Here is a 26591-nt window from a genome sequence, read left to right on the forward strand (position 1 = left end):
AATGTTTTATATCTCCACAGCTTATCATAGTATTTGGACTGATGTCGTAGTGGCAGAGGAAACATCTCTTTACCTTTTGACCTCTTCCATCTGAACCCTGCATGTTTTCTGGTTTTGTTACGCTTTGCTGCCTTTAAGTTTGTTTATCCAATAAGACTGACTCACAGTCTGGAAAGTAAATGACCATGTGAAGAGAGAGGGAGAGTTGGACAGATTTACTTTAGGTAATATTGTTTTAGTGAGTAGTTAAACTTGGCGACCTGTGACACTGACGTCATAATGTTTGATGTGTTTTATGTGCGGCTGCTTATGTAATAACATAATGTAGTTAAGGTGGAAGGTATACTCAGTGCAATGTACCAATTGACTTCCTAAAAATAAATAATGTTTTGTAGAGTCCATCAAGGCAATACTTCTTATATTTTTCTGCCTGTTCTTAAATGTTTTTTTTCAATGTGATGTCCAAGAGATTGTCCGTTTTTGGGCCAGACAAGCAGCCTCATATGTTATCTTGGACTATTTATCACTGACAGCCCGTGTCATGTCCCCTTCACTCCTTCCCCTGTTTAGCTTCCTTTCTGCTATGTTTGTTGAGGTCAGAGCGAGGCCCCTCGGCCCCTGGCGTCTCTCCAGGAGCCCAGCCTTCGTGTGGAGACATCCTCATCTATCAATCCAACAGAAAACCTCCCTGTAGTCAGGGTCATCCTGACCTTCTGTATCAATCAGCCTTCCTCAGATAAGAGGCTAATGAGCTGACACGTACACCAAATAGACCAGAGCGTCAAGGCCTGTACTCGTGGTTTTTCACTGTTGGGCCCCTAAATGTCGACTCACTTACACGACAGTTTTGGGGTCTTGTCCTGCCTTTGGAGCAACTGTTGATTTCAGCTTATCAACTTGCATAGGCATGCTTTCAGTCTTAGTCTGGTTAATTCATTTTGTCGTGTTATCAATGGAAATGCTGAGATAATTCTGCTTTTGTGGTCATTTTAAGACATTGTGTGATTAGAGAATCGCCTGTCAAGCACTTATCTATTACCCTTTTAGCGTTCTTGTGGCATTTCACAATTTCTAGTGATCAAGCCCACTCAACGATTTGATCTTCAAAGTGAACTTGAGTCAAACAATGCATGATGACATAAGTTGAAAATAAAAAGACACATTTTAACGCCTCTGCAAATGAGATGATTCTGGAACAGTCCAAGCTCATTGACTGTTTATAATGTTGGCTGATGCAGTTTTCTACTACAACAGTCATTTTACCTTACTCTTAGAGTCATGCTTAGTAAATATTGTATATGTGTGCACAAGTTTGTTCATTTCTGGCCACATTTGTGTGAGCCTGACAAAAGTGAGTTGATGATGATCAGCAGAAGTGCTGTGAAACAAGGCAGGGCTGACAACTCCTACTCTTACAGTTATTTGGTTATCTAATAGGGACCTTCAGATGAATATTTCATCATCAAACAATTGTAATCGCGTTTGTAACAGAATACTATTGTGATCACTGTCTTTGTCTGTTTCGAGACAATGCAGAACAGACACTTGATACAAGGTCAGTCATTCAGGGCATAGTTATTGTGGATAATGGCAACAATTCAGCAAAACAAAGCAAATAAAATACAGAATAAACAACATGGTCATCTTCTATTTGCCTAGGTTTTAATTTTCTTTTTTTAAAGTAATTTCAGTGCCCTTAAATGCTGCCATTATACAAAGAAAGAGGCATGTTTTTTGAGCTGCACACATTCTTTTTGACAACCCCTAAAACCCCTTTGAGTCTGACGTTAGCGGTTAACTCGTAGAGTAATGATCTTCTCTCTCTTATTCAGTTTCTCTCTCGCTCGCTGTCTCTCAGTGCTGGAACTTAATTAACCTGACTGGAAAGGGACCTTTGCGGTTACAGTGATCCAAAGTTCCTCCTCACAGGTCTTATTACTTGTCTTTGCTCTGTCTCACGCTCGCCTACAGGCACCACCTCAGCTGTGTTTACTGTCCTCTCTTCTGCTATGATTCTTGACAAAATGTGCAAACTCTTATCTTCAAGGCTCCATCAGACCTTGTGTCCTGGCTCATCAATCTGCGGTCTATTCGTGTGATGCTTACTTTAAATGGTACAGTAGATATCAATCTCTAAATAGATGGTCTATATTGACAGACAAATAAATGACCTTTCAATAAACAACCCATTTAAACACATATAGTATGGACAGCTGCACTTAGTTAATGAACGTCATACATTTCCCACGTTTTTGATTCATCAGACATGGTGACACAGGAGGTGAGATGGAGGCATGTAGAGTGATTGAGTTCTCAGTCCTGGCACTGATGCTGGGCTACTCTTTGCCTTTGCTGCCATCTTATGGCTGCATGCTGCACATGGCATATCAAATGTTTTCATGTAGTAATTACAGACAATTATCTAAATATGTTTCTGTATTCCATATATGACCACAGTTAAATGTGCACATGTCCAGTTTTTTCCTCCATACTAGGCTCACGTTTGGCTGAATGTTGCTGTAAGGACAGTTGTCATAAATGCTTTTCTTTAGCTTTAATGTTTTTTACATGGCTCAACAGATGATCAGTTTTAATCAATATAACATCAAAGAGAGGAGGAATGCGACATTTCTTTGACTAAAAATAAACATACAAAACACAGATTTTACTGGATGTTCTTGTAATCTAATTTTAAACTCCTGGTGTTTTTCATAACTGTCACAGTGTTTACAATTGCAGCAGCCAGGCTGCTAGGACAAGTAGCTACACTAGGGGACGCAAATGCACTGATCATAGGGAGGTGGCTTCACTAGCTGACCGGCTCCTCCTTGATCCATGATTCTGAAGAGTCCAAACCTGAGCTCAGCCCCCACTCCCGGAACCCTCCTCTCAAGGTTTACACTCATCAGGGCTTCATGAATGACATCACGTCAGACTGAGGACATTGCGATTCAAATACACAATTACACAACTTCACAAAAATATAGATATTTTGGTTTAATGATGTTTTTTTTTATGGTACATCTGTTATAAAGAAAACCTGAGCTGAGAGTGACAGGAATCAGAAATGAGAGGGGGAAGCCGTGAGCTGGATCTGAATCTGAAATATTATGAGAACATCATCTGATCATTTATAGGAAAACAGGGAGGGAACCTATGGAAGCAAGGCGGTGGTTCATGCATATTCATATTCATATTTCATTTATCTTTTGAGCTACTGTTTCATCAGCTTTTGTCATTATTGTGACTGAGAAGCCAATGTGAAGTCTGCTTTGATATTGTGGTGTCTGACTGTTATTGTGATGCCAAGGGCAGTCCCTCTATCTCAACCCAGTTGGCCAAGGGGGGTCAGAATATGTAGGTTATGGTAAAATAATCCTTTTCACCCATGAACGCCCCTACTGTATATGTAGGAGGTCATAGAGAAAGGATATGTTCGTGTGTGTGTGTATGTGTGTGTGTGTGTATGTACCCAGAGGCATGCTAAGTAGGTAAATGTGGATAGGGGGTGTTCCATCTGGTTGTGTGTGTGCATATGCACACCCCCACGCCCAAAGCCATCCATCTCCAGATTAGGAGGCCAGCGCAGAGTCTCTGACCCAGAATTCTTAGCCTGTCCAGTCCCATGTGAACACACCCACGACCTCCTACTTTGCCAATTGCCCCCCATAACCTCCATTTCCTTGTCAGGACAGACGTTCTCGTGGGACAGAAATGGGGCGAGGTCTCCATTAGCAGATCAGTCTCGATGTGTGGCTATGGTTTTTGTATCCGTAGACCTGCACTGAAGAAAAATTGGGCTTAGAAGTAATGGTATACCAGCTGTGGATTTGGATTGTAAGAGACGTACATAGCACAACATTAAAAAATAAATAAATAATAAAATGTATACGCTGCTATATGTAATGTGAATATGTTTTTGACATTTGGATTAAAATCTCTGCCACAGCATATTCTAAAAAAGATGCTCAAGTGATAAACCAGATTCTCTTGTTCCCATTTCTGCTACATATCCATCTGCTTTACCTTTATTACTCCTCCAGCTTCCTATTGCTGGCCCTCACCCTGGATCATTCCCTTGTCTCCAATACACCCATCCATCCATCCATCCATCCATCTATCCATCCAAAGACAGACCAGCTCCTTAGGCACTGACCCACTGGAGGCTTTGTGTAAATCCAGGCCACACCCAATGTAGAACGCCAAGTTATGTCTTGTTTGTCACACTAAATATGGCTGGAGGCCTCGCTGTACGTCTGACCCGTCACACAAACACCATTCAGCTCCAAAACATGGTCCACCGCTCTGTGGACACTGTGTTCTGTGTTAACACCATGTAATGGATCTTTCTTGACATCTGAACAATGCAATATGGCTACATTTCCAACATAAGCAAGAAAAGAAGCTGCCAAAACAGAGTGTGTACGCTCGCGTGATGCCTTTAATCACACCAACAGCACGCAATGTGCTTTTCTTCCTTTTTTCTGTTCCAATTATCATCACTGACAGTGATGAATTTTGATTTTGACATGTTAGCTTTCACTCGGCTGCATGGCCACATGCTGTAACAGTGAGGAGTCAAGGAAGTATCAATGCAACATATGGGGCTTTATGATTGAACTGTAAGCACCCAAAATACTTTCTGTTTAATGGGAAGCATGCCCCATAAAGTAGGGCGTAGGATCCAGCATCTAAACGCCATTAACAGTCCGACTTCCACTGAATCCTTAATGACTACATGTTGGAAATAATGTGTCTCCAACTGCACCAGTGTGAAATGATAGTTAATCAAACAGAAAAATGGCAAAAACATTGCCCTTTGGCTTTCACTCTATTTTTCAAAATGAAACTATATTTTTCTGAGAGACAATTGAGTTTTGTTGTTGGGGGGGTTATTTGGGAACAACTCGTGGAATTTCAAGTTCTTCATTCTAATTTCCTCAAGTTGTCTCCTCGCATTATCGCTGAAATACGGTTATAATCCAGAGCATGTTAAATTGAATAAACAGGTTTGGGGATTTATTTATCAATGTACTTTATTTTGCCCTGTGGCAAGCCCCTTTTCTCATTTCAAGAAAGATTATGGGTCCTAATTGATAAGATAAACAGGTCCTTTTTTCCCTTCCTTATCCATCCCCATATTTTTCTAACGTAGTGCATGTAACACGGCACAGTTTATTGTTGTTTCAATTGTGATGTATACTCCAGGTTATGTAATTATATGTGCTCAAAACATAAACGCCTGTCCCTGCTTTTGGACTGAATGGTTAAGTGGGCCTACTGAAGTGACATTATTTGCACTCACTATTGCTGGGGAAAGCAGGATTGCTGGAAGAGTGATACAGGCATAGGAATCTATTAAATGCCAGTGGTGAGAGGAAAGGGGGAGATGCTAATGGGAAAACGGTAAGGTGAGGTGGGTACAAGGGGACATGTAGCAGAGGTAGGTTGCCCTAATTGGCACTTTTGGCCATCTTGTCACATACCTGCTTAATTGGCGTGCTGAGAGGTGAGGAAGAATATAAGCTGGGTCTTAGGAGCAGGTGGCTCATGCCTGCAAATGAGTGAGAAATTAATCTATGTGAGTGGCATTGGGGATGCTCAGAGTGCATCCTTCCTCGAATGAGGGAAAGACTGGAAGAACGTCAGTTCATCAGCATAACACTTTAAACATTTACAGTGACCTACAAACCCGCCCTCAGTCACTCACCGCTTCTCCTCCCACTGCTTCATATCCTCTGCCCCATCCAGCAGTTCCCCTCTACACATGTGCACACTCGGACACATCACCTCTGATTCCTCTGGTTGATAATAAGGACTCTGCAGGCACAACTAGAGAAATTGGTGGTTTGGCTGGTTTGGCTGGAGGATGGGAGATTCCAGTGCTCTTGTTATAATAAAGAAGAGGTTTTTTACAAGTGGCAAATCTGATGCTCTTTGTGCTCTTTCTCTTCACTGCATCACTCCACTTCTATTCAACAATGGGAATGGGGTAGATTTTATGACCTGATTTTATTTTAGAGGAAAAGAAATAACAGTATTGTCCACTCATGGTGGCACTTATCTGCCCTCCTCTTTACCGTCAACTATAGTTGGATTCTCATTAGTTTTCAGAGGCAAATTTTATCTCTCGCTAAGTCTTGTCCCTAACAACATATACCTCTCTTTTTTTTAATTTGTCAAATAAAAAAGGGGAATTTATAGATCAGAGTTTGAGTTTGGTCACTAAAAACATTGGTAATAAATTAAATATTTATATCTGCAGCTGCAGATATGTCAACATTCACAAAAGATTTTGCTCCTGATGTAATGATTTAATACTGAAAGACTCCATTGGAGATACAGCAGCTGCAGCATTTACTCATGCAGCTCGGTGGTTTTTAGGGAAACAAATGGGAGCGATGCAGACTGTTTGTCATGATCGACTGCAGATGTCTTTTCGTAGCCAGTGCACTCTGCTGTGGAAATGGTTTGGGCAGTGAAAGAGAGAAGAAAAATACAACACGGATAAAAAGGGGAAATTAGGGGAGTCTTTCTTGGTCTGTCTATCTTGGTCCCTCTTGTTCTCGGTCCATCAGTGGTCTGTAATGGATGTGATGGAAATTGATTTCCAGGTGAATTATTTTGTGTGCCCCTCAGTCCCAAGAGACAATAATCTTTATCTTCACCTCTCCAGGACACACACTTTTTTTTGACTCATATACTGTCCTTTGCTGTCTGTCTCTCAAACAGGACTGCTTTGATTGTCCATTTCATGGACTGTTTCTGTGACTCTTTTGCCTCAATCCTTCCTGCTCAGCCTTAAGCTCTACCTGTCTATTAGGCAGCTGATTTCCTGATTGATTAGATTGAGGACAATGTGAGAGGAAGAGCTGGAACCACTGGAGAGAAAGAACACTTTTATAGGTCAAGAGTGCCCAAATCATTTCTTTTTCTTTACATCAGTAGCAGTCTTGGGCCTTGCACCTACAGATCATCACCTCGTTAATACCACTTTAAGTCTTATCCCGCTGGACCAATGCCAATATGAGGTTTGTGAGTTTTAGAAGGAAAACCACCACACAAACTACACATTGCTCATCCCTGCATGTGAATGGGTTTCTCTTTACTACCTGCCTCTGTTTTCCTGGGACTTCATCAGTCCTTTGGGGTCATTTGCTTTGTTTCTTCTTTATGAGCCAAAGCAGAAGGCTAAAAGGCTTCAGTGTGCTTTATCAACAACAGAGGAAGGGCTGGTCGATGAGTCAACATTATTGACCTGGGGATATGGGATTGAGCAAAGATAAAGTCTGCTCAGGGGATGATCAAGCTTACTCTAAGTTATGTCTTGCATCATCTGCTATTCGAGCTTTGAAGCCAAATCCTGGTTTGAGCCAAGGTCAGACACCTGGGCTTTTCCGGATGTGTGATATTGGAATTATAGCTCAGTACATTTCATATAACAATAACGTATACCAAAACAATTCAAGTCACCATTTTTTCTACTTTAAAATCTAGATACAATCCTCAGCAGGCAGTGATTTCAGCCTTTTCTTGTCTTGAAAGCCTTGGATCATTGTCCTTCTGCCTTGACAACTAACAGTTTAGGTGAAGAATTGTTGCTTAAACCAGGACAACACCGGGCAACGACTAGGTATCCAAAAACAACCACAAAAATCCACCCTCAACAAATTTTGCGAGATAAGTTTAAGAGAGAGAGAAAAATGGTAAAACAGAAGGAACAGAAATGTATATGCACATATACAAAACTGCTTACCAGTTTTGATTATTTGAATATCAACACTCATTAATGTTGTTAATTAACGAGAAGTATGCAGCCACTGTATGTTTTACGTAAATGTAAACTTACCTGTTTTTATTTGTTCTTAATTCAGTAAAATCACAATAATTTCTCATAAAAATAGTGAAAACTTCCCATCAAAATTAACCAGAGGCTCTATGACAGTAACTCACGGAGAGCAATCTTGAGCTTGAAGAAGCAAACTACTTTCCACATAATTCATGCATTCTGTTTCTTCATATTTCCACACGGCTCTAAGCATTATAACCAGAGTTGGTTATTCATTTGTTACTCCGATTCTGAGCCAGAGCTCATCCTCATTTCCTCTTCTAATCCAGAGGTTGGAGCACGCAGACTGGACAAGCAGGCTGTCTTAACCCAACACGGAGAGCTTCCCCTTGGGGTCTATCAGACCAGAAATGCTTTCCAATCTCAACTATGTAGAAGCCAGGGAGTCTGACACAAACTCTCAGACCTGCCACTGCAGTGTGCAAAATACAACCATGTAGGCACACACATGCACACATCAACCTGTATGCGCTGCTCTTCGCTGCTGACAGCCGGGTCCTGAGGGTTACACCGCTCAATTTCTCTGCAATTTCTTGCTCTGTTTTGGCAGGAGCTGCTCGCACCTGTCCCACCAGCGATTACCCTCTTGCTGCCTCACCCTTCCTCTCACCCTCCTTGCCCACAGCTCCCTCCCCTTTTATTTTGCTGTTCATTCACCTTGTGCATGCTCCTATCATCAAATACCTCCTTTGTTATTTACTTCACCACTTCTGTCGTTTAAGTGTCTCACTATCCTCTCACACCTCTCACCCTTTGGATATCTTAAAAACTCACACTTCTTTACCCCCTCTGGGATATTCCACCAGCTTTCCTCATTCGCCTCCCCCAATTTCTTCTCCCTGCACCACTCTGCTCTTTCAACTCTGCGCTAATTTGCCTTCTCCTCTTCTGAGCTTGGCCGTGGCTCCAGCTTTTTCTCCCCAGAGATGTGATTGCCTGCAGTGTGTGTGTGTGTGTGTGTGTGTGTGTGTGTGAGAGAGAACAAGTGCGAGGTAGTGTGTATGTGAAGATGTTGGATTGTGTGTCTCTGTCTGTGATAGAAAGTGCACATAGTTGAGTTCAGCTTGTGTGTGTATGTATGTGTGTGAGTGACTGCATATGTGTGTTAGACCCCCCCCCCCCCCAGCAAGTGTGAAATCATATAGTAGGAGTTCAGTTGTTTTGTGTGTGTGTGTGTGTATACGTGGCTTCAGCCCCCCACTCTGCTTCTAATGCAGCAGACTGCATTAGCAAAACATAAGTACCAAGGGATCCTAGTAGAGGTAAGCCACAGGTTTAAACCCCCAACCACTCACTGAATCATCGCCCACACACCCACTCATCTACACACACACACACACACACACACACCGAACCACCACCTCCCTCAGGGCAACTCACCAGCTAGCAAATCATTTATCATGCAGTAATGGCTCTGATGATCTCTTTCTCCTTCTCCCCATCTTTTTCTCTTAAGGGGGTTTGCCATTCTCCATCACAGGACTGCTACAAACGCCCAAAACATGCATATACGTGCTTTCCCGAGGTGTGAGCAAGTGTTAGAACTGTTCAGAGCACGAGTCTTACAGAAAATACATATATTTACCACAATCAGAAAGTAAAAACGTGAATGTAAGATTAAAATGTGTTCAGCTCTTTGCCACAAAAGATGAACAAGTTTGATGAGCCCAACACAAATTATTTATTTGACAAGAAATAATGTTCTCACAGAGTTCACTTACTGGATCTTTACGCTTTTAACCACACCTCAGATTCTGACCATGCTAAAGTGATTGAGTATTATCAATATTCTGATCTAAAATGTTAAATAATTCTCTTTTCAGTCTTAATTTCTTTGTTCTCTAATGCAGATTAACGATCTCCATTGATCAGACGAATTAATATTTTTGAGGATTTTTGAGTAAAAGATGCATTGATTAATCAAAAATGAAAACAATAAGTAAGTTATTTGTAGATAATAACACATATTCTGCAGTAGCCTTTGGAAAAGCAACATCACAACTGGTGCCTTTCAAGAAAACAATGAATTGACATAAGTGAAAATAATGACATCATAACAGACAATCTTAGGAAAAGGACAACACTGTTTATACAGCTGAGATAACTGAAATGTAAACATTACCACTGGAGTGAAATCCTGTTTTCCTAACAAGTGCAAGTACAAGTTCTCCATATTAAGAAAGTAGGACTTGCTGTCACTGTTCGATTCTTTATTTTCTCTCATATTCCTTTTGTATGAAGCTTCAGACACTGACCTGATAGGTAAACATGAAGTGCAGCATGCAGGTTTCTTAATCCTCAGAATTCAAAAATGGTTTCATCTCTCTGACATTTTGAGGCTCTCCAAATGTAATAATTGCAAGGTGCTTCTTAAACACTCATGAATATGGATGCATTCAGAAAGCCTCTTGCCAAAACTGTGTTTTTGTGGTCTTCTGACTATTATGTCGGGATCAGGCCAGACCAGCAGAGTGACTCTTTAGTCTCCATAGATGACAGTATTTTCATTCTCAGTGCTGCAAAAACAAGCTTGGTCTACACCGTAACTGGATTTAGGAATAACATTTTCAAATAATCTGCTTGTTTAACAATGATTTACCAATAATACCAGTATTGGGGACCTCTGTGGTCCTGTGACTCTCCACAATTAGTAATGATGACATAGCTCTCATGACAGCCAATCAGGTGTGCTATTGAGCGCCTGCTTCATTTGTTGCTGTGGAAAGTCGAGACATACGATCTGGCTTTGTGTCCCCTGGGAGTCACAGGGCCTTGCAAGGACTCATAAAGGTCAAATGGCAAAGATCTGGATTAGATCATGAGGGGAGAATGGGTGATGGTGGAAACTTGAGAGGAGGTCTGGGACTAGAGGCAAATGGATAAGAGAGAGAGAGAGAAAGAAAGACAAGATTGGGAAAAGGATCACTATTTCCCTCTGATTTGGATGCAGGTGGCGTTGTGTCCGGGCCCATGCTATACATCAGTGTGGAAATTGCCAGTATGTTACCATTCAGAAAATGTAGTGGCACACGGAGAAATGAAAAGTAGAGGTAAACTTGGCAGCATGCAAATGGCTTGCAGCTGTTGGAATGGAAATGAATGGCAGATGAGGTGTTTTTTGCTTGCCTTATAGAAATGCAGTGACGGAAGTGACCCAGATTGTCTGAAGCACTGCTTCTCGATTGCTGTGAGAAAAGACAGGTCTCTTTCTCTCCCTTTCCTCTTGTATTTCGCTCACTGTATCTGAATCTCTGTCTGAATGTCCTCCATCTCTTATTTCTCCCTTTCATCCCTCCATGGCCATCTTCACTGGAATGGTTTTCCAAATTAATTCTAACAAATCAGCATGTTTCAGACCACGGCATGGTGTTTTCAGCATTCGAGGTGTTACCGTGGCAACAGGGTAATCATTCTTTCTCCTGCTGTCTCGCACAGATCGTGTTGCATGAATTTGGCATGACATGTGAGACCTGTGGTATCATTTGTGCTCCCTCTACCTCTCCTGGTCGACTGATGCAACTGAAAAGAGGGTTAGGAGTCTGTTTGCAGATGTTGGAAAGTGGTGAAGTGTTTCGTGTGAAGGGTTCTGGGTGTAAATGGTAGCTGGGTGATTGACAATGTGAGAACGAGCCACCATAAAGGTGTTGATGCTGCAAAAATGCCAGGCCTCCTTGTAACACCTGTATGTCTTCACTGGCCTGCTCAAGCACATGCTCTTTTTCTTTTTTGAAAAAGATCCCTTTTTCTGAATATATGGAGTTACTGCATGTTACTTTTGGAAAGGACGAGAGCTCTTGTGCTTTGACCCTGTGCTCAGACTTTGTTGTTTACCTTGCAAATTAACATGCACTTCAGGATGCCACTGGTGCTGCCGGCTTCTAAATGTCTTTTGGTCAGTTGGCATGATTTTCATTGCCGTTGTTCCTCTTCATTTACCTCGTTTATCACTTTGTTACCCAGATGAATAATGGATGAGGCTGCTTGTTGCCTCGGCGACACGGCAGGCTCATCATTGTCATGTGTCTGCTCGCAAAAAACATGTCCTCTGGCCTCCTTCCCCTTCCGCCTCCTCCCTGAATCCTCCCCCACCACTTCTGAATGACGGACGAGTTGACACATCGGCACACAGTGCTCCTGCTGTGATTGAGTCTTGGCTATTTTGCACCAGCTGATGAAGATGGAGAGGGGAGGCCATGATAGCACATGCACATGAACACACAGACAAACTGCTCTTGTCGGGGATCCTGAAAAGTGCACATTTGCCCCCTTTATTGATTTCACACCACATCATTTTTGGTTATTTACCCCCTGTCCTACATGGAATGACTTTCTATGGCAAGCTCCATCTATCCTACCTGATTATTCATACTCAAGGGCAAGCAAGGAAAAAACATTGAACATGTATCTTCTAGACTGCCAAGCTCACACGCTCACATTTTATACCAGTGGCCATCTGGAGTCTGCTGAATTTTAAACTTCAGCAGGATGCTAAAGCATATAGAGGCAATCCACGTGTAAAAGGACAGAATATTTCTTATGAATTCTACTAAATTTAAACCCTGGACCTTCTTAAATGACTCATTGCTAGTCAAATGTTAAACTGTAAAGATTGTAGTAAGTTCTACAGTTATTTTGATTGCTGTGCTATTATATATCACATCAGAGAGCCTAGACTTATGTAAAATGCTTTATAGCCGTTCCTTTAATGTTAATGTACCACAAGGACAGATTGATGTATTTTTCTGCTGTGAGCCAACACAAGCCTTTATTGACCCCTGTAGAGATATACTCTTTTCTCCGTAAAGATAGAGGTCAGAGGTCAGGCTCAGCTATAGGTCAGTACTGAGAAAGTGGATAGACTCTTGCTCAAGGACACTGTAGCAGACAGGATGTTTGTGAAAACTGGAGTTTAAAGCCGGGTTTCCCAGCTAATCAGTGTTGGTGAGTGAGGCAAATTACTTTTTAGCTTTGAAGCAATTACAGGGAGGTCGAGAAACATCAGTAAATCCTTTAAACTGGCTCCGGCAGACATTTTTCTGCAGCTATTTTCTGGTCTTTTTTCTGGTCTTTAACGTTTTTTTCAAACAGAGTAATAAAACCAATTGAACACCATGTTTTCAACCTTATTCTGTTTTTCTTGCAAATTCTCAGCAGTCCATTTAGTTTGACCCTGTCGCACCTTGTAGCATTTCAACGGAGATGTCTCTGTCTGTGTCCATATTTTTCTTTATCAAGTGTATGAATGCCCTGTCATTGCATTTATCTGCTAGAAGTGTGTGTGTGTGTGTCTGTGGGATAGTCTCATAGAATTGTGTGGTTGGAAAGATGGCAGCTGAAGACTTGTGGTTAACAAACAGTTGGTCTCAGGGTTACAGGAGAATATATCACTGTCTGTCAGCCTGAAGAATCTGAAGGTAGTTCTTTCTGGTTTTAGTTTTCTTTCAAGTGCAAACCACCTATGATAGCTATGACCTTACTAACTTCAGCTGCAGACCAACCAAAAGAGTTTACTTGTAAGTTGTTTAACCATAAACACAATAATGTCCAAGCTTGGCCAAAGAAGCAAATAAGTACAAAAACACAAAAGCAAGTCTGGTTTATCTGTTGAATTATAACCGTGATGTGCTTGATGTCTGTTCTTCTCTACATCAGGCTTTCTGGATATCTTTATATCCAGGGAAAATGCATTTATTTGACATAAATCTCAGTTGACTAGCAAATCAAAGTCAGTAGTGTAGGAGCAGGTGTAGTTAGTCATGAGTGAACCGCTGTAAAACAGCACTGAGGTTTTTATATATTGTTTCAGCGTTCGAGGAGTTATGCTAACGATAGCTCTGTTTTGTCATTGAGCCATATTATTAGACACGCCAAAAATAAATCCCGAGCAGAAGACTGGAGAAAAGCTGTTTTAGTCTTTACTGTACCCCAGAGATGTAATGTTTTTCACATGTGCTTAGCCCCTATTTTCTGTAATGTGTGAAGTGGTGTGAGAGACTTTTGTTTCCGTCGCATGATATCTGCATTCAATCTTCATGCTTCAGTTTCTTTTCATATGTGCCTGCTTGCTTCCACCAGTTTTTGGTCCATCAGAATAAATCCTTCCAAACACAGGATGCATTTTAATACCTGGTGCTAAGCAGGACATTCATTTTCCTGCCCGTGATGGTCTGCCAGAAAACCGCTATTTCGTCATTGTGGCACCATATTTTCATTATCCACCATACAGCCTTGTCTGACTGCGCTCTTATCAAAAGGAATTGGAAAAGCACAGAGGCTGTCTTGTTTGAGAGAATAACTTGAGCACATGCCGTCTGATTAGCCATATAAATAATTTATAGCTGTTTCAGCTATGGGCTGTGTCTTAACAAGGAGGTATTGTTCGCCAATTAATACTTGCTCTCTGCCCTCTATGTTTGGAGATCCAACTCGATGTGCAGCCAACAGTCAGTGATGGGCTGAGAAAAAGAGAGCAAAGTGGTGAGAGTGAGTTCATTACTGTGAAAGCAAAAGACGGGGTTTCAGTGCTCGTCATTGAAGTCTTATCAATTCATTTGCTTGTGTACAGTATGTATAGTGTGACAGTGACGTATGTTGATGTGCCATGCAATAGTAAAGGCAGTGGCAGTGACAGTAGTTTGTAGAAAAAGTAGGATTATTGAACACAAGGGACTCTCACTGTACTGTACATAAATCCTTTGATGGAGCGGGAATCTAAAATAAACTCTTTCTAGTTCAAGTCAGCGTGCTCAAAGAAGATGCTGGTCTTCAGATGTGGTGCTCATTAATAAGTGAAAGCTTTTATTTAAAGAATTTGTTACGTTCCGTCTCGTGCATCGTCCCTCATTTGTGGACGGGGACATATTCCCATGGCCTTAGCATTGTTAGCATTTGAAATAACTCTTAGCTGTGTGTTTGACTTTAGTGTTAACCTAATGAATGATGATAATCAGTGCTCCCACACAGTTCTCCTCACACTATGCGCTGTGTTCTCTCACAGTACGTGTGAGGTCGGTTATCGTTTGAACGTTTTTGATTGGTGCTAATAAATACCAAACTGTGTTTACCACTATACAATGTATGAATGTGTGTGTGAGAATGTGACTTGACTTTGGTGTTTATTATCCATTTCTCTCCAGTCCTACTGCCATTTGCCTATCACCCTCAGGTTATTGTCAGCAGTGCTGTCATTTAACTGCTTCAACAAGACCGCTCTGGTATCTTTAACACAATCCAGTCTGTCATACTGAGAGTGAAGCTCCAGAATATGCAGGTAGATGCTTTCACATTCTCATGGATTAGTGACTTACTGAGAGTCTGCAGAGCAATGTTTGACCACCTTCAGTTGTTTTTTTTTTTGTGAGACTTAACAAGTCCAGTTAGTTCAGTTCTTCACTCATCATATGTGACTACAATGCTAGATACAGATAATGTCTGTGGTAATACATTTCTTTGTGATTGTTACAAAGAATAAAAAATGTTGTCTGAGGTTCAGACCATGAAATATCTTGTTAAAGAATAATAATAATAAAAAAAAAACTTCAGCAACTACTGCCAACTATCCATTTCTGGCTTCTAACACACAGCAGTCCTTTATGTTTACGTGTCATTTGTCCATACCAGGGCAAGGTAACCTACTGTTGGGTATGGGCCATATTGAAGGGACAGCTCCCAACTCATAATAACTGGTCATCACAGGTTCCTCTCTGCTCAGTCGGGGCAGTGTGACTTGGCCAGTTCCCTGTGACAGATGGCTGACTTGGCCAGAGACTGACATCTGCATCATCCCTCAGCTTCATTAGCCCTGCCTTTCCTGTCAGAACTAGCCCCTCCTCTGATTCCCTGCTCCAAACCTTCCTGGGCTGTTGCCACAATTGCCTGCATATGCCAGCCACATGGATATGTGTCACTCGCCACTGGCCACCACCGTCAAGCTGCCAGGTTGCTCTTTTTTTCCCTCTTTCCACCTTTTTCCCTCTATCACTACTTTTTCCTGTCAATTTCTTTCGCTCATTATTTATCTGCCTGTGCCTGTCCACTGGAACGAGTTCCTCCATGGCTGTTGAGGGACAGTTGTTGTGCCGAAGACCTGAATAACAGTGCAAGGCAAGGGAGTTAGGGGGATATTACTTCCTGTAATCATTATTGTTGTGGATGCGCAGTGAGGGGCTGGCTAGAAAATTAGTGCTGGCTCATAACAAGCTGCTCTGCTGTGAATGAGTTGTTCATTTAGGAAGGACAGTGGCCAGTCAGCCTGAGAACACCAATCCTTAGACTATGGCTCTAGATGAGTCCCAAGGCAAGAGGAAAAAGTCCTCACCAAATGAGAGGGAACTGAATTGTTAGCAGTGGTCTGGTCCTGGATGAGCCCCGAGGCTAAGAGCTGGCTCGACGTAGGCTGCGAGAGCAGGTCATGGCAGTGTGGGATGGAGTGATAAAAAGAGACAAATGTTGCCAGGTGGACCATATTAGCCATCAAGACTGTTCAGTGAATGACTAAACGGCATCAACTTTAACAGTGTGAACAACAGCAAAACACGCCTACAACAAGTGCCAGACTTAAAGATGACACAAGTGCTGTGATCCATGGATTTGTTATGAATATTATTCATGCATTTAGAGCAACATTTGATCCAATTTGACACTGGGCATTGTGTCACATTGTGAGTCACATTGTGTGAAGCCCACCCAGTGTGGGAACTCTCTGTCACACACACACCCATGAAAAAGTAATCATGCTGTCACTAATGCAGAATTTTGACTTTCAAACAACACTAATGTATTATCTAAATATTCTGTATTCGCAAAATATAATGTAAGAAAGCACAAAGTCATGTTTTTACACACTTTATACATGTGTTGCTTGCTACATATTGTGTCTTAAACACCAGTACAGTAAATCCGATTGAATTAAATGGAATTTGTATAAAGACACAGTGGATTATTCAAAAAAAAAAAATCTTTTTAAGCCATGGGCGCCAAAGTGAAGTGCCAGATTGCATTAATGTCCTGTTAAGTCTCCTGGTTTACTAACAAAGCAACCAATGTGTAACCACACAAGATGACAATTGACTCAGTGGAATTAGAGGTTCTTGTAGTTCTCGTACAGGTTGTTGAGTTTCAGCAAAAAACAACAACAACAAAAATCTTCATTCTTCAGACAGGATGTTCAAGCTATGCATTGGTGATCAGCAGGGACATCTTCTCTTGCGATGGCCAGAAATGAGCGGGCATTAGGGACGCTAGAGGCAGTTTCCAAGTCCCTCCAGCCAAGTGGACCTAGAAAACACTAGAAAATCCCACAGCTGAGCAGTTGGGAATTGGAGAGATGCACACTCTCTTCATAAAGCAGGGGAGGCAAAAGAGGAGAATGTCAGTGGGAGACAAAATAGTAATGTAAGGTCATGTGGCAAACAAAGTTGAACCTGTCTTGTAGTCCAGTGTGAAACAAAGTGTAAGATAATGTGGGATCCAAAGACACATTTATAGTCGAGCACTGAATAATGTCCAGTTTTAATATTTACCAGGGTTTGAAAGCTGTTTCTCTTAAAATTGGAGCATTGCAGCTAATCTCTGCATCTAATGGTTATTTTATATTTTCTCTCATTTGTGGTTTCCACGTGGAGGTCACTTTTGAACAGTTTAAAAGTTAATATTTTATGTCCATCATTGCAGTGTTGTTAAGTGATGATAAAACGAGTTAGAGACTATCTTGTGTCCCTCATCCTCTTCTTCTGTTCCTTGCCCCACCCATTGTTTTTCCTAAATTCCCAGCTCAGCAGAGGTTAATGCTTTTAGCCACGCACAGCTGTGAGAGGCCCTGGCCTCATCGTTGCCGGATGAGTGCAGGCCTGATGACTGCAAAGTCTGGGAATCTGTTGGGCATTTCAGGAAAGTCTGACTTACGATGATTGGAGTTAATATCTTAGTGAGACAGTTGACCCACCTGGTAGCACGGCTGCACAGCTCGATACACATGACTAATTCAACATGGTCACACAGTGATGATCTGATGTCCCTGCATGCCTGCTGAATACATGGCCTTACATACTGTAGAAAGCCTGTTGAGGTTACTAGGGGTAACAGGTCCATGTGAAAACATGTCATAAAAAATGTCAGTAAAGCTTCTGATTAGGCTTTGAGATGCCATTAGGTAAGTAACTCATTAGTAAGTAACTCATTAGAGCAAATGATCCCTGGTATATTGGTATATTTATTGCACAAACCCAGTCGTACTGTAGTTGAGTTTAGGGCTTTACATACAGTTTCTCCCAAATTAATTCTTTGATTAAAGATTTCATGAACCAGCATACATCTGTGTTTGTTTGTGGGCTTTAAAAAATTGTTTCTGACAACAAAAAATATCCATAAAACTGGGTTTCATCAAACATGCTGAGCAACTTTGTTGTGTTTAAATGTTTAATCGTTTCTTAAGCAGACAGTTTTTTAGAACTCTAAAAATGAAAGAAAGAAAGACAAATCACACTCAGTTAACAGTTCAAATGTTTGCAGCGTTGTTCCATTTATTAAATTGAATTGTAAAATACTAATTTTCCAATGAAACAACATTCACTTCTCCTGCCCCTTGCACTAAGCATGATACTGATGAAGTGGTTCCAAACACACAATATAAAATGTTCAGTATATACCATTAATCATTGCACGTTGCAATAGAATAGTGTGTGACCTGCCCATGGTGTAGTTCAGATAATAAAAGAGATAAAGATAAAATGAGATAATTAAAACAATTTCATCTACCTTTGTTTTTTGTTTTTCATGGTGTTTTTTGTTTTTTGTTTTTTTCCCCATCTGTGTGATATTTATTTTTTCCAGCTTAGACGATCAATTAGATCAATACTAGCAGGGTGCACACACATGCACAAACCTGCACACACACCCCCAGAAGCTGACACTTTGATTGAGGCGTCACTGTCAATCACTTATTGGACTTGACAGGTTTCTCATCCACTGCCTAAAGAATAGCTCACACAACATACATATGCTCACACTTAGCAGCTTTTTCAGCTTGTACCCATGCCACACCGTTTAACAGTAGATCAGCTCCTGCGCTATCCTCACAAATTGCCATTCCAAAGCCTTCAGAGTGAAACGTTAACCATGTGCGATACGCATGGCATTAAAAATGAATCAAAGCAGCTCAGCTTTGATGTCAACGGAAGATTTTATTTGGGTCGCAGGCAGCAGCAGAGCAGAGAGGCTGAGGCTGAGTTCCTCTTGCCCTCTGCAGGGAGCATATGAAATTTCATCTTTGGTGTGAACATCAACATATATATATATATATATATATATGTATATATATATATATATATACATATATATATATATGTATATATATATATACATATATAAGACAGCAGCTGATTCCTTTTCCGTCAGTTCATCAATCAGGTTTTGTTATGTAACGTGAGAGCTGAGGACTGTCTGAGGTGTCGTGTCTGGAAACGGCAGTGGGGGGGTGGGAGGCCCCCTCAAGTTGTGTGGGTGTTCCTGATGATGAAGGCGTGAACTCTTGACTTTCAGTACGGTGTCTGAGAACCTGCCCTCCTCGTATTAGAGCTCAGTTAAGGTTGGGGAATTAACAAACCATCCGAAGGAGATCAATGAACACCTACCTGTGTGTGTGTGTGTGTGTGTGTGTGTGTGTGTGTGTGTGTGTGTGAAAGAGAACATTTCGCATATATTTTGTGTGTCCAAGTTGTGTACACTTGTAGGCTGAAATAAGGCAGATTTTTTAGTGTGCATGTGTGCTAGTTTCTATTTGAGAGAAAAGGCACTTCGTTCATGTGCGTTAATGCAGTTCTTCAGTGGATGCAGCGACTGTGTGCTTCACCGCCGGTGCGTATGTGTGTGCAACCTTGTGTAAAGTGAGGAGTGGGGGAGTGAATGGCAGAGATGGAGATGAAGACAAAGATAGAGAGAGGGAAAAACACATAAATAATTGATGATAGATACCAACTTGTATCTGCCGCCAGCTTCTGTTGAGTTTGTTCAAAGTGTATATCGATGCAGGATCTTGGTTAAACAGCATAACCACGCCTGTATTCTGACCTCATTATCTCATTAGGAGGACAATAGTGCATTGCATTGAAAAATGGCAAAGAATGACATGCTATGAAACACTTAATCTACATGCTTCCACCACAGATAATTTGCCAAGTCTGCTGAATATTCATTTTTGTCATTTTATTTAACACAGGTGGAAAAAACATTCCTAGTTGTCATCAAAGTCAGTCCAAAAAAATCATCCAAATGGGATATTTAATTAATTGAAAGTTGTCTTGTTAGTGTGGAATGCATCTGGAGTTTCCCAGCCGTATTTCTTCACTGGTTAAGCATATCCACGGGAATTAGTGTGTTTGGAGAGACTTGATGATTGACTTTAATGTTGTTAAGTTTTGCCCTCTTCTCTCCTCCTCATGCCTATTTCTCTCAGTTTGCCTCATTAAATCTTTGTAGAAATTCTCCTGCTCTTGTGGAAGAGACTTTCTTTTGATTAGGGTATAAACAAATGGAGGAGTTGCTTGACATCTCCCAAGACCATGGCCCTCTTTTGTTTTGCTGCTGCACTGTTGCTGTCTCCCCCCCCTCACTCTGTCAGGACTTGAGTACTATTCCCAAAAGCCTTTATTCTTGCTCGTTTTTCCCCCTGTTCCCTCGCTCAATTCTAACCTCCCTCCTCCCCCTTGTCTTTGTTAAAGGCACTCCCCCACCTCTCTCTCTCTCTCTCTCTCTCATAGTATCTCCCTCTCTTGCGCTCTCATTATGCACTCATCCGTTCCACCAGCTGAGAGCTGAGCGAGGAGTAGAGTGTTTGAGAACCAGCGACACACTACTGCTTTTTGTTTCCACCCTTTTCTTACCGACAAAACCCCCAAAAGGTGGACCGAAGTGTCATGAGCGGCTTTTTTTTCGCCAATACTCCTCCCTTGTGTTTACCTCCGCCCTCTCGCTCTCGCTCTCTCTCTCTCTCTCTCTCTCTCTCTCTCTCCCCCTCTCATGCTGTGTCTGTTCGCTGACTTCTCTCATTGACTCACTCCTCCCTGCTCCTACTGGCTGGCTGAGCGCGCTGACACTGGGACCACTACCTGCTGTCTAGGGATTACGCATGCTATGAATACCCGGAGTCTAATTTGTTGTTTTGGCTGCCGGTGAATGTTGGATCCCCACAGAGCAGAAGCTGGAGCATAAACCCTTGTAGCCAGGACTCAGGGAGCATCTCTGGACCAAGACAAGACAGAGGCGGTAAAGAAGCGACTGGATGGGTGCCTGACAGAGCGTGTAAAAGAGAGACGAGAAAACAGGGCAGGAAGGAAAGGACAGGACAAGTTGTTTGCAGAAAAGCAGAAGAAGCAAAATTACCCCGAGTCTTACTATGATCAGGATCCATTGAGAACCGTTGCCTCTTATCATTAGGCTGGGATTTTCTGTCAGGGTGCTGACATGAGGGAAGAAAGCCCAACAAATCTCTGCCTCAAGCTTCTAGATTGCTTTCTGATCGCACACAGGGTTCTCTCCTTTTATTTCTAAGTTATTCATTCAGACACTCTGTATTTTTCTGCTCACCCATAGCTGCTTGGGGGAGAGCGCAGCTCTAATCTGACGGGTTGAGTGGGTATTGTGATTGCTCCTTCTCAACTTTTCTCCGTCTCTACCACTTCTGCTGACCAGCTTTTGGCCTCAGGACAACAGCAGCAGGGGGTGGGAGGGGGCGCAGTGGTTACCCACTCTATGAGACTGACCAGGAATAAAGGTTATTGAACTGAGGAGCTGTGGCAGACACACAGAAGAGCGAAAAAAAAAAAAAACATCTCTGTGATTCCGGGAACATAGCAAGGGGCAGTCAGCTGCTGCAGCCAATCACACCACCGTAGATATAAGTTGCTTTGGCGATGGTGTCAGGTTTGGACAAATCTTATGTGCCGTGGTTGTGACAGAAAGTACAGGACCACAAGATAAGAGGTCAGTCCTTTGTTGTCAAAGAACCAGTTGTCCTGACTTAAGAGGAGCGCCACACAAGCCATTGCTCAGGAAAGCAGCTGGGCATTGTTGCCCCAACTGGCAACGACCTCAGCGAAGCTAAAAAAAAGATGCTTGGACATCACTTCTATGGGAAATATTTGTGACCTGACATTGTTGTCGGTGAAAACCAGACCTTCACCTGCATTGTAAAGGTTATGAAAAAGAAAGGAGCAGAGGTGAAATAGGAGCTGACATTGTCAGACCCCTGTCACATTTGTATAATTATCAGTCAGGGTCACCCAGAAGAAAAGAGGATTCCGTTTGTGGATTTACTGTCAGTCTGCTGTGGACGATTTTTCCGTGGATATCTGACAGTTCCAAACACCCACATCCTAATGCCCAGTTTTTTTTGTCTCACGTGCATCTTACATATACACACATATATACCAAAAGCACTTTGGCACACATTTATTTCCACATTATCAACACCCACTTAAATCCACACGCATACTAGCACAGTAAGTATAAACCACTCCACAACACACACAGTCACACTTGCACAGTGAAAGCCTGTCAGTTTATCTATTTCCCTGCGGGCAGAAAAGAATGGAGGTTGCATGGGCAGGTGGGGGGCTGTAGGAGTTCAACATCCCTGTCCCCCTGCTCTGTCCTCATTCCCCAGATGGATGTTACTATCTCTAAAAATGTGTTACTTAGAAACTGCTGAAGGCTTGCTGCTGCCATTCTCTGAAAGAAAGAGTCACCAGGTCCACGCCACGGTGCACAGTTGGAACCGCAGCTAAAACACGGACCATTACGGATCTTCTCTGCTTTATATTTTTTCTTCATCATTCTCATCTGCCCCTTTTTCACCGCCATCATTTTTTCAAACGGGTCTTTGGGCACCCCTCGTCGCCCTCCTCGCCCCGTCATCTCCTCCAACCTGGAGGGGAGGGGGTCATTGGAGTGGAGCATGAGCGGGTGCCACTATCCCTCACCACCACCGGAGCGGGAACGCAGGTACCAGCACAAGGTGTCGTTGGTGGTGCGCTACTTCATGATCCCCTGCAACATCTGCTTGATCCTGCTGGCCACATCTACGCTGGGGTTCGCCGTCCTCCTGTTTCTCAACAACTGTACGTTCAGATTCTGAGTAAAACACAAAACTTAACTTTTGTACTCATTCCTCACTCACAGTTCCCCTCCAAAGCATTAGCATTTACTTTGAACTGCAGTATGGCGTCTTAAATGCATGCGGAGGATGATACAAGGCATGTGTCAAAGACTTTTCTAGGAGCTGAGGATTAGAAAGACTACAAATGCATCAGGATATAATATCGTCTTAACGACAAAAAATATAATCTAATAAAATCAGAAACAGAAATATATCTGTGGACTATGCTAAATATAAACTATAGAAATATGTTAAGTATCAATATAATGACACAGCATTTGCCAGTGTTTCATAAGTGACAGTTTTGGTATTAAATTATAGGGATGGTAACAGCCATACGTATTCTTAAGTCTCATTTTCACCTGCGCACAATTATCCAACTTTTCTCACCAGCAACAGCACAGTTTTCTAATGTTCCCTCAGCCTGAATCAACATCCCGCTCTCTCACACAGACTAGCACAAGTCTGTTGAGTAGTACCTTTTCCAGTTTAGCATGTATTAAACCTCAATCTCCTCTCAACTTCCAAAGTGAGCTGTTATTCTAGACGTGGGCCACATAATCACTTGCAAATTGTAAACGGTGAGGAAACGAGGGGACATAAGCACAGTCATTTTCATGCAAGCAAAGTCGGGTTGAAGTGATATTTGTGGTACACTTTGAGAGGACAGACTATGTTAATAATCTTCACCCGCGGTGATTTTCCCCCCGTTAAACCCTTTTTCTCTCTCTCTTTAGTCTGTTGTCAGGCTGTGGATGTGTTCAAAACACAGCCTCTATAACCCTGACGATGCCACTGCTGTGCAGGTGTCTGTCTTCATGTTTGTCAGTCAGTCCTTCTCATTGTAATCAGTGAATGTGGGGGAATCAATTTCAACCAGACAGACTCTATTTGATTTCATTCAAACCCAGTTAGACCAGGCTAATCTTCTTCAGAAATGTGCACTGGAGAAACTGATTTGGTGAAAGGGGACGGCAAGTGCCCTCCCATGTGGTCACAAGGACAGCTGGACAGGATAGTGAGAGTGCGGGGGACATGTGTGTGTGTGTACGTGTGCCTTTAGTGGGAGGAGGGGTGTTAGAGGAGTCATGCAACCCCAGATTTGCAACTTCTCTTGGAACAATATGTGGTGAAGCAGGATCACGCACGCACACACACCCCCAACCCTTCTGCCTGCCCAAGGAGCCCACACACACACACACACACACACAGACATACACTCACTTTATCATCCCGTTGAACTACACATCAGTCACACCAAAGGAGAAGGTAACACTCGCACAAACACACACCACTCTGTGCACAATGCTAAATGTCACAATGAAACACATATTGATTTGCTGAAGATACAGGGTGAATGATGGTCATGTTGTGACATTCACAGAGTAACGGGAACTCACACGGGCTTTTCCAGGTGGCACCGAGAGATGTTATGTTTATGTAAAGACCTTATCTTGTCCTTTCATTATGGAAATGTGAAGAAAAAATCATTTAGCTTCACCCTGCATCTCGGCTCACATTGTACGCCACTGCCTCTTTCTCTATTGCCTTGTGTGACAGTACATCTGTATCTGTAAATATGAAGCACGGAGTACAGGCTGTGTGAATGTCTGTTCCACAACCTCCCAAGATGGAAATCAGTAACCGTCATGACTGACTGGGAAAAAGCTTCTGCAGACACTTTGTTATTCTCATGTATCACTAGCCTTACCTCTCATTTTCTCTCCCCCCTCTCTCTCTCTCTCTCTCTCTCCTCCTCTGTAGCCTGACTGTTGACAAGCAATTTTAAGTGAGCCTAAATTTAAAACTCAGCTATGTGTCGTTATGCCGACGGGTATTGCAGAAGTCCCGAGAAAGGCTTTGACACAGTAGTAGACGGGGTCTCAGAAAAATGTGTTAACAGCATAATTGATGTGATGCGTTTTATATTCCTCATTATCCTCACAGTGCATAGACATTGGAGTGTGTGCTTGTTTGTTTAGTGTGTGCGTGCCTGTGTGTGTGTGTTTGTTCAGTGCAGGCAGCTCTGACAACCCATGGAGGCTCTGCTTAGTGAGTCAGACAGCTGAGCAGAATGTGAGTGTGCACAGAGGGGTTTGGTATTGGACGTGCTCAGTGCTCCGGTGCCCTGGTAAACTGTGACCTGCGTGATATGACGGTGTTTACCGTGTTTGTGTGAGGCTGCTTATTTGGTGGTGAAATGATCAGACCTCACAGACACAGAATTCATCACTGTCAACGCCACATACTGTATGACTCAGGCTGAACATGTTTTCTGTGGAGACTTTTCATGTTCTTACTTTTTTTTAAAGCTTTCACTGTCATATTTATTTCTAATGTGTGCGTGTGTACTCAGACTGTGAAGTGATGTCATCTTCACAGATCAAATCAGTAGTGTTTAAATATATGTTTTACATTTTATCTACCTAACAAATTGAATTTGATTTAAGAAACTAAAGTTACAGTGTCTCCATGTTCTCCTCAGCTTTATATTGTTGGTTTAGGACTGTTAATCTGACAATATAAGTAATTAGAAGACATTACTGTGACGCTGGGACATTGCCTTCTCTCTGGGTGTTTTTGTGGATATTTTTAGAGGATAGCAATCATACCAAAAATTATACATGTGGTTAATCAACGATAGTAACAATATTTTTTTTGCATTCTAAATTCCATTTTTTTTTTTTTCTTTTTTAGCCTCTTGTTCCTCTGGTACATTAACTGTTACTGATCCATGTCGAGTTTGTCCTCTATCATGGAGGCATCAACTGCAGTTGACTCAGGTTTCATGAGATTATACACATTGGTCCACACTCAGTCATTCGACACTGCAGGTTTTTTCCTATTGTTCCCACAAACCAACAAAGCCTTTATGTCATGGTCTGTTGGGTGTTGACCAGCAGGGTAGGATGATGTCATTTGATATATGAAGGGACAAGAGTTGTGATTCATTCAGCATATGGTTGCTCAGGGTTGGGTGACACCATCGATGTGCTCTATGTCATCACAGTTGTGAAATTTCAAATCCTATCCCACACTTTTCAACCCCAAAATAACAACGCCTGTTCTTAATTCTCCTATGTCGTACAGTGTCAGAAGTCGTATTGTGCAGTTTGAGATGAGACCATAGAAGCAATGAATGACAAGACAATGATGATACTGCTATCACTGAAATGTACCTGTGTCGATTAGCTCAGCTGGGATCCTGAGGGGCCCAGTGACTGCATTACAATGTGTTAGAGAGAGAGAAAAGACAGGCTTATGGATAGAATGTGTCGCTTTTTTTATAGCAACTCAATTACTTTGCCTTTACCCCTGGGAAGTCTGCGAATCCCCCAAAACTAAAAACCCATTTCTCTCTTTTTCTCTTTTATCTCTTTCAGACAAACCTCCTCACTTCACACCAGCCCAGCCTCCTGATGGTAAGTCCTCTGTGATTTCTCACTGCTCACCTTCGCTGACCACCAGTGTTTAGGGAGGGTGCCTGCAAATAATGACCTCAGACGGCCATCGCTGCCTTTGAAGCAGGCAACCGTCTGTGTACAGTGCCAGATTTGGCTGCTCTGCTTTTTGTCTTCGCACTGTTAGTAT

General features: G+C 42.2%; 1 protein-coding gene across 10 annotated transcripts in view; it reads left to right on the forward strand.

Moving 5' to 3' along the window:
• The window catches only part of agrn (agrin), a 225728-nt gene that overhangs the window by 62042 nt on the left and 137095 nt on the right, over window positions 1–26591 (forward strand). For 8 of the 10 annotated variants that reach the window (XM_058643975.1, XM_058643978.1, XM_058643977.1 and 5 more), the window contains one exon: window positions 26384–26422. In XM_058643975.1, coding sequence (XP_058499958.1) covers window positions 26384–26422 — 39 coding nt within the window. Of the gene's footprint in view, window positions 1–20673; window positions 22963–26383; window positions 26423–26591 lie in introns of those variants that run through there. The other 2 variants (XM_058643980.1, XM_058643984.1) reach the window with 2 other exon arrangements.

Source organism: Solea solea, chromosome 11, assembly GCF_958295425.1.
Source record: "Solea solea chromosome 11, fSolSol10.1, whole genome shotgun sequence".
NCBI classification, from domain to species: Eukaryota; Metazoa; Chordata; class Actinopteri; order Pleuronectiformes; family Soleidae; genus Solea; species Solea solea.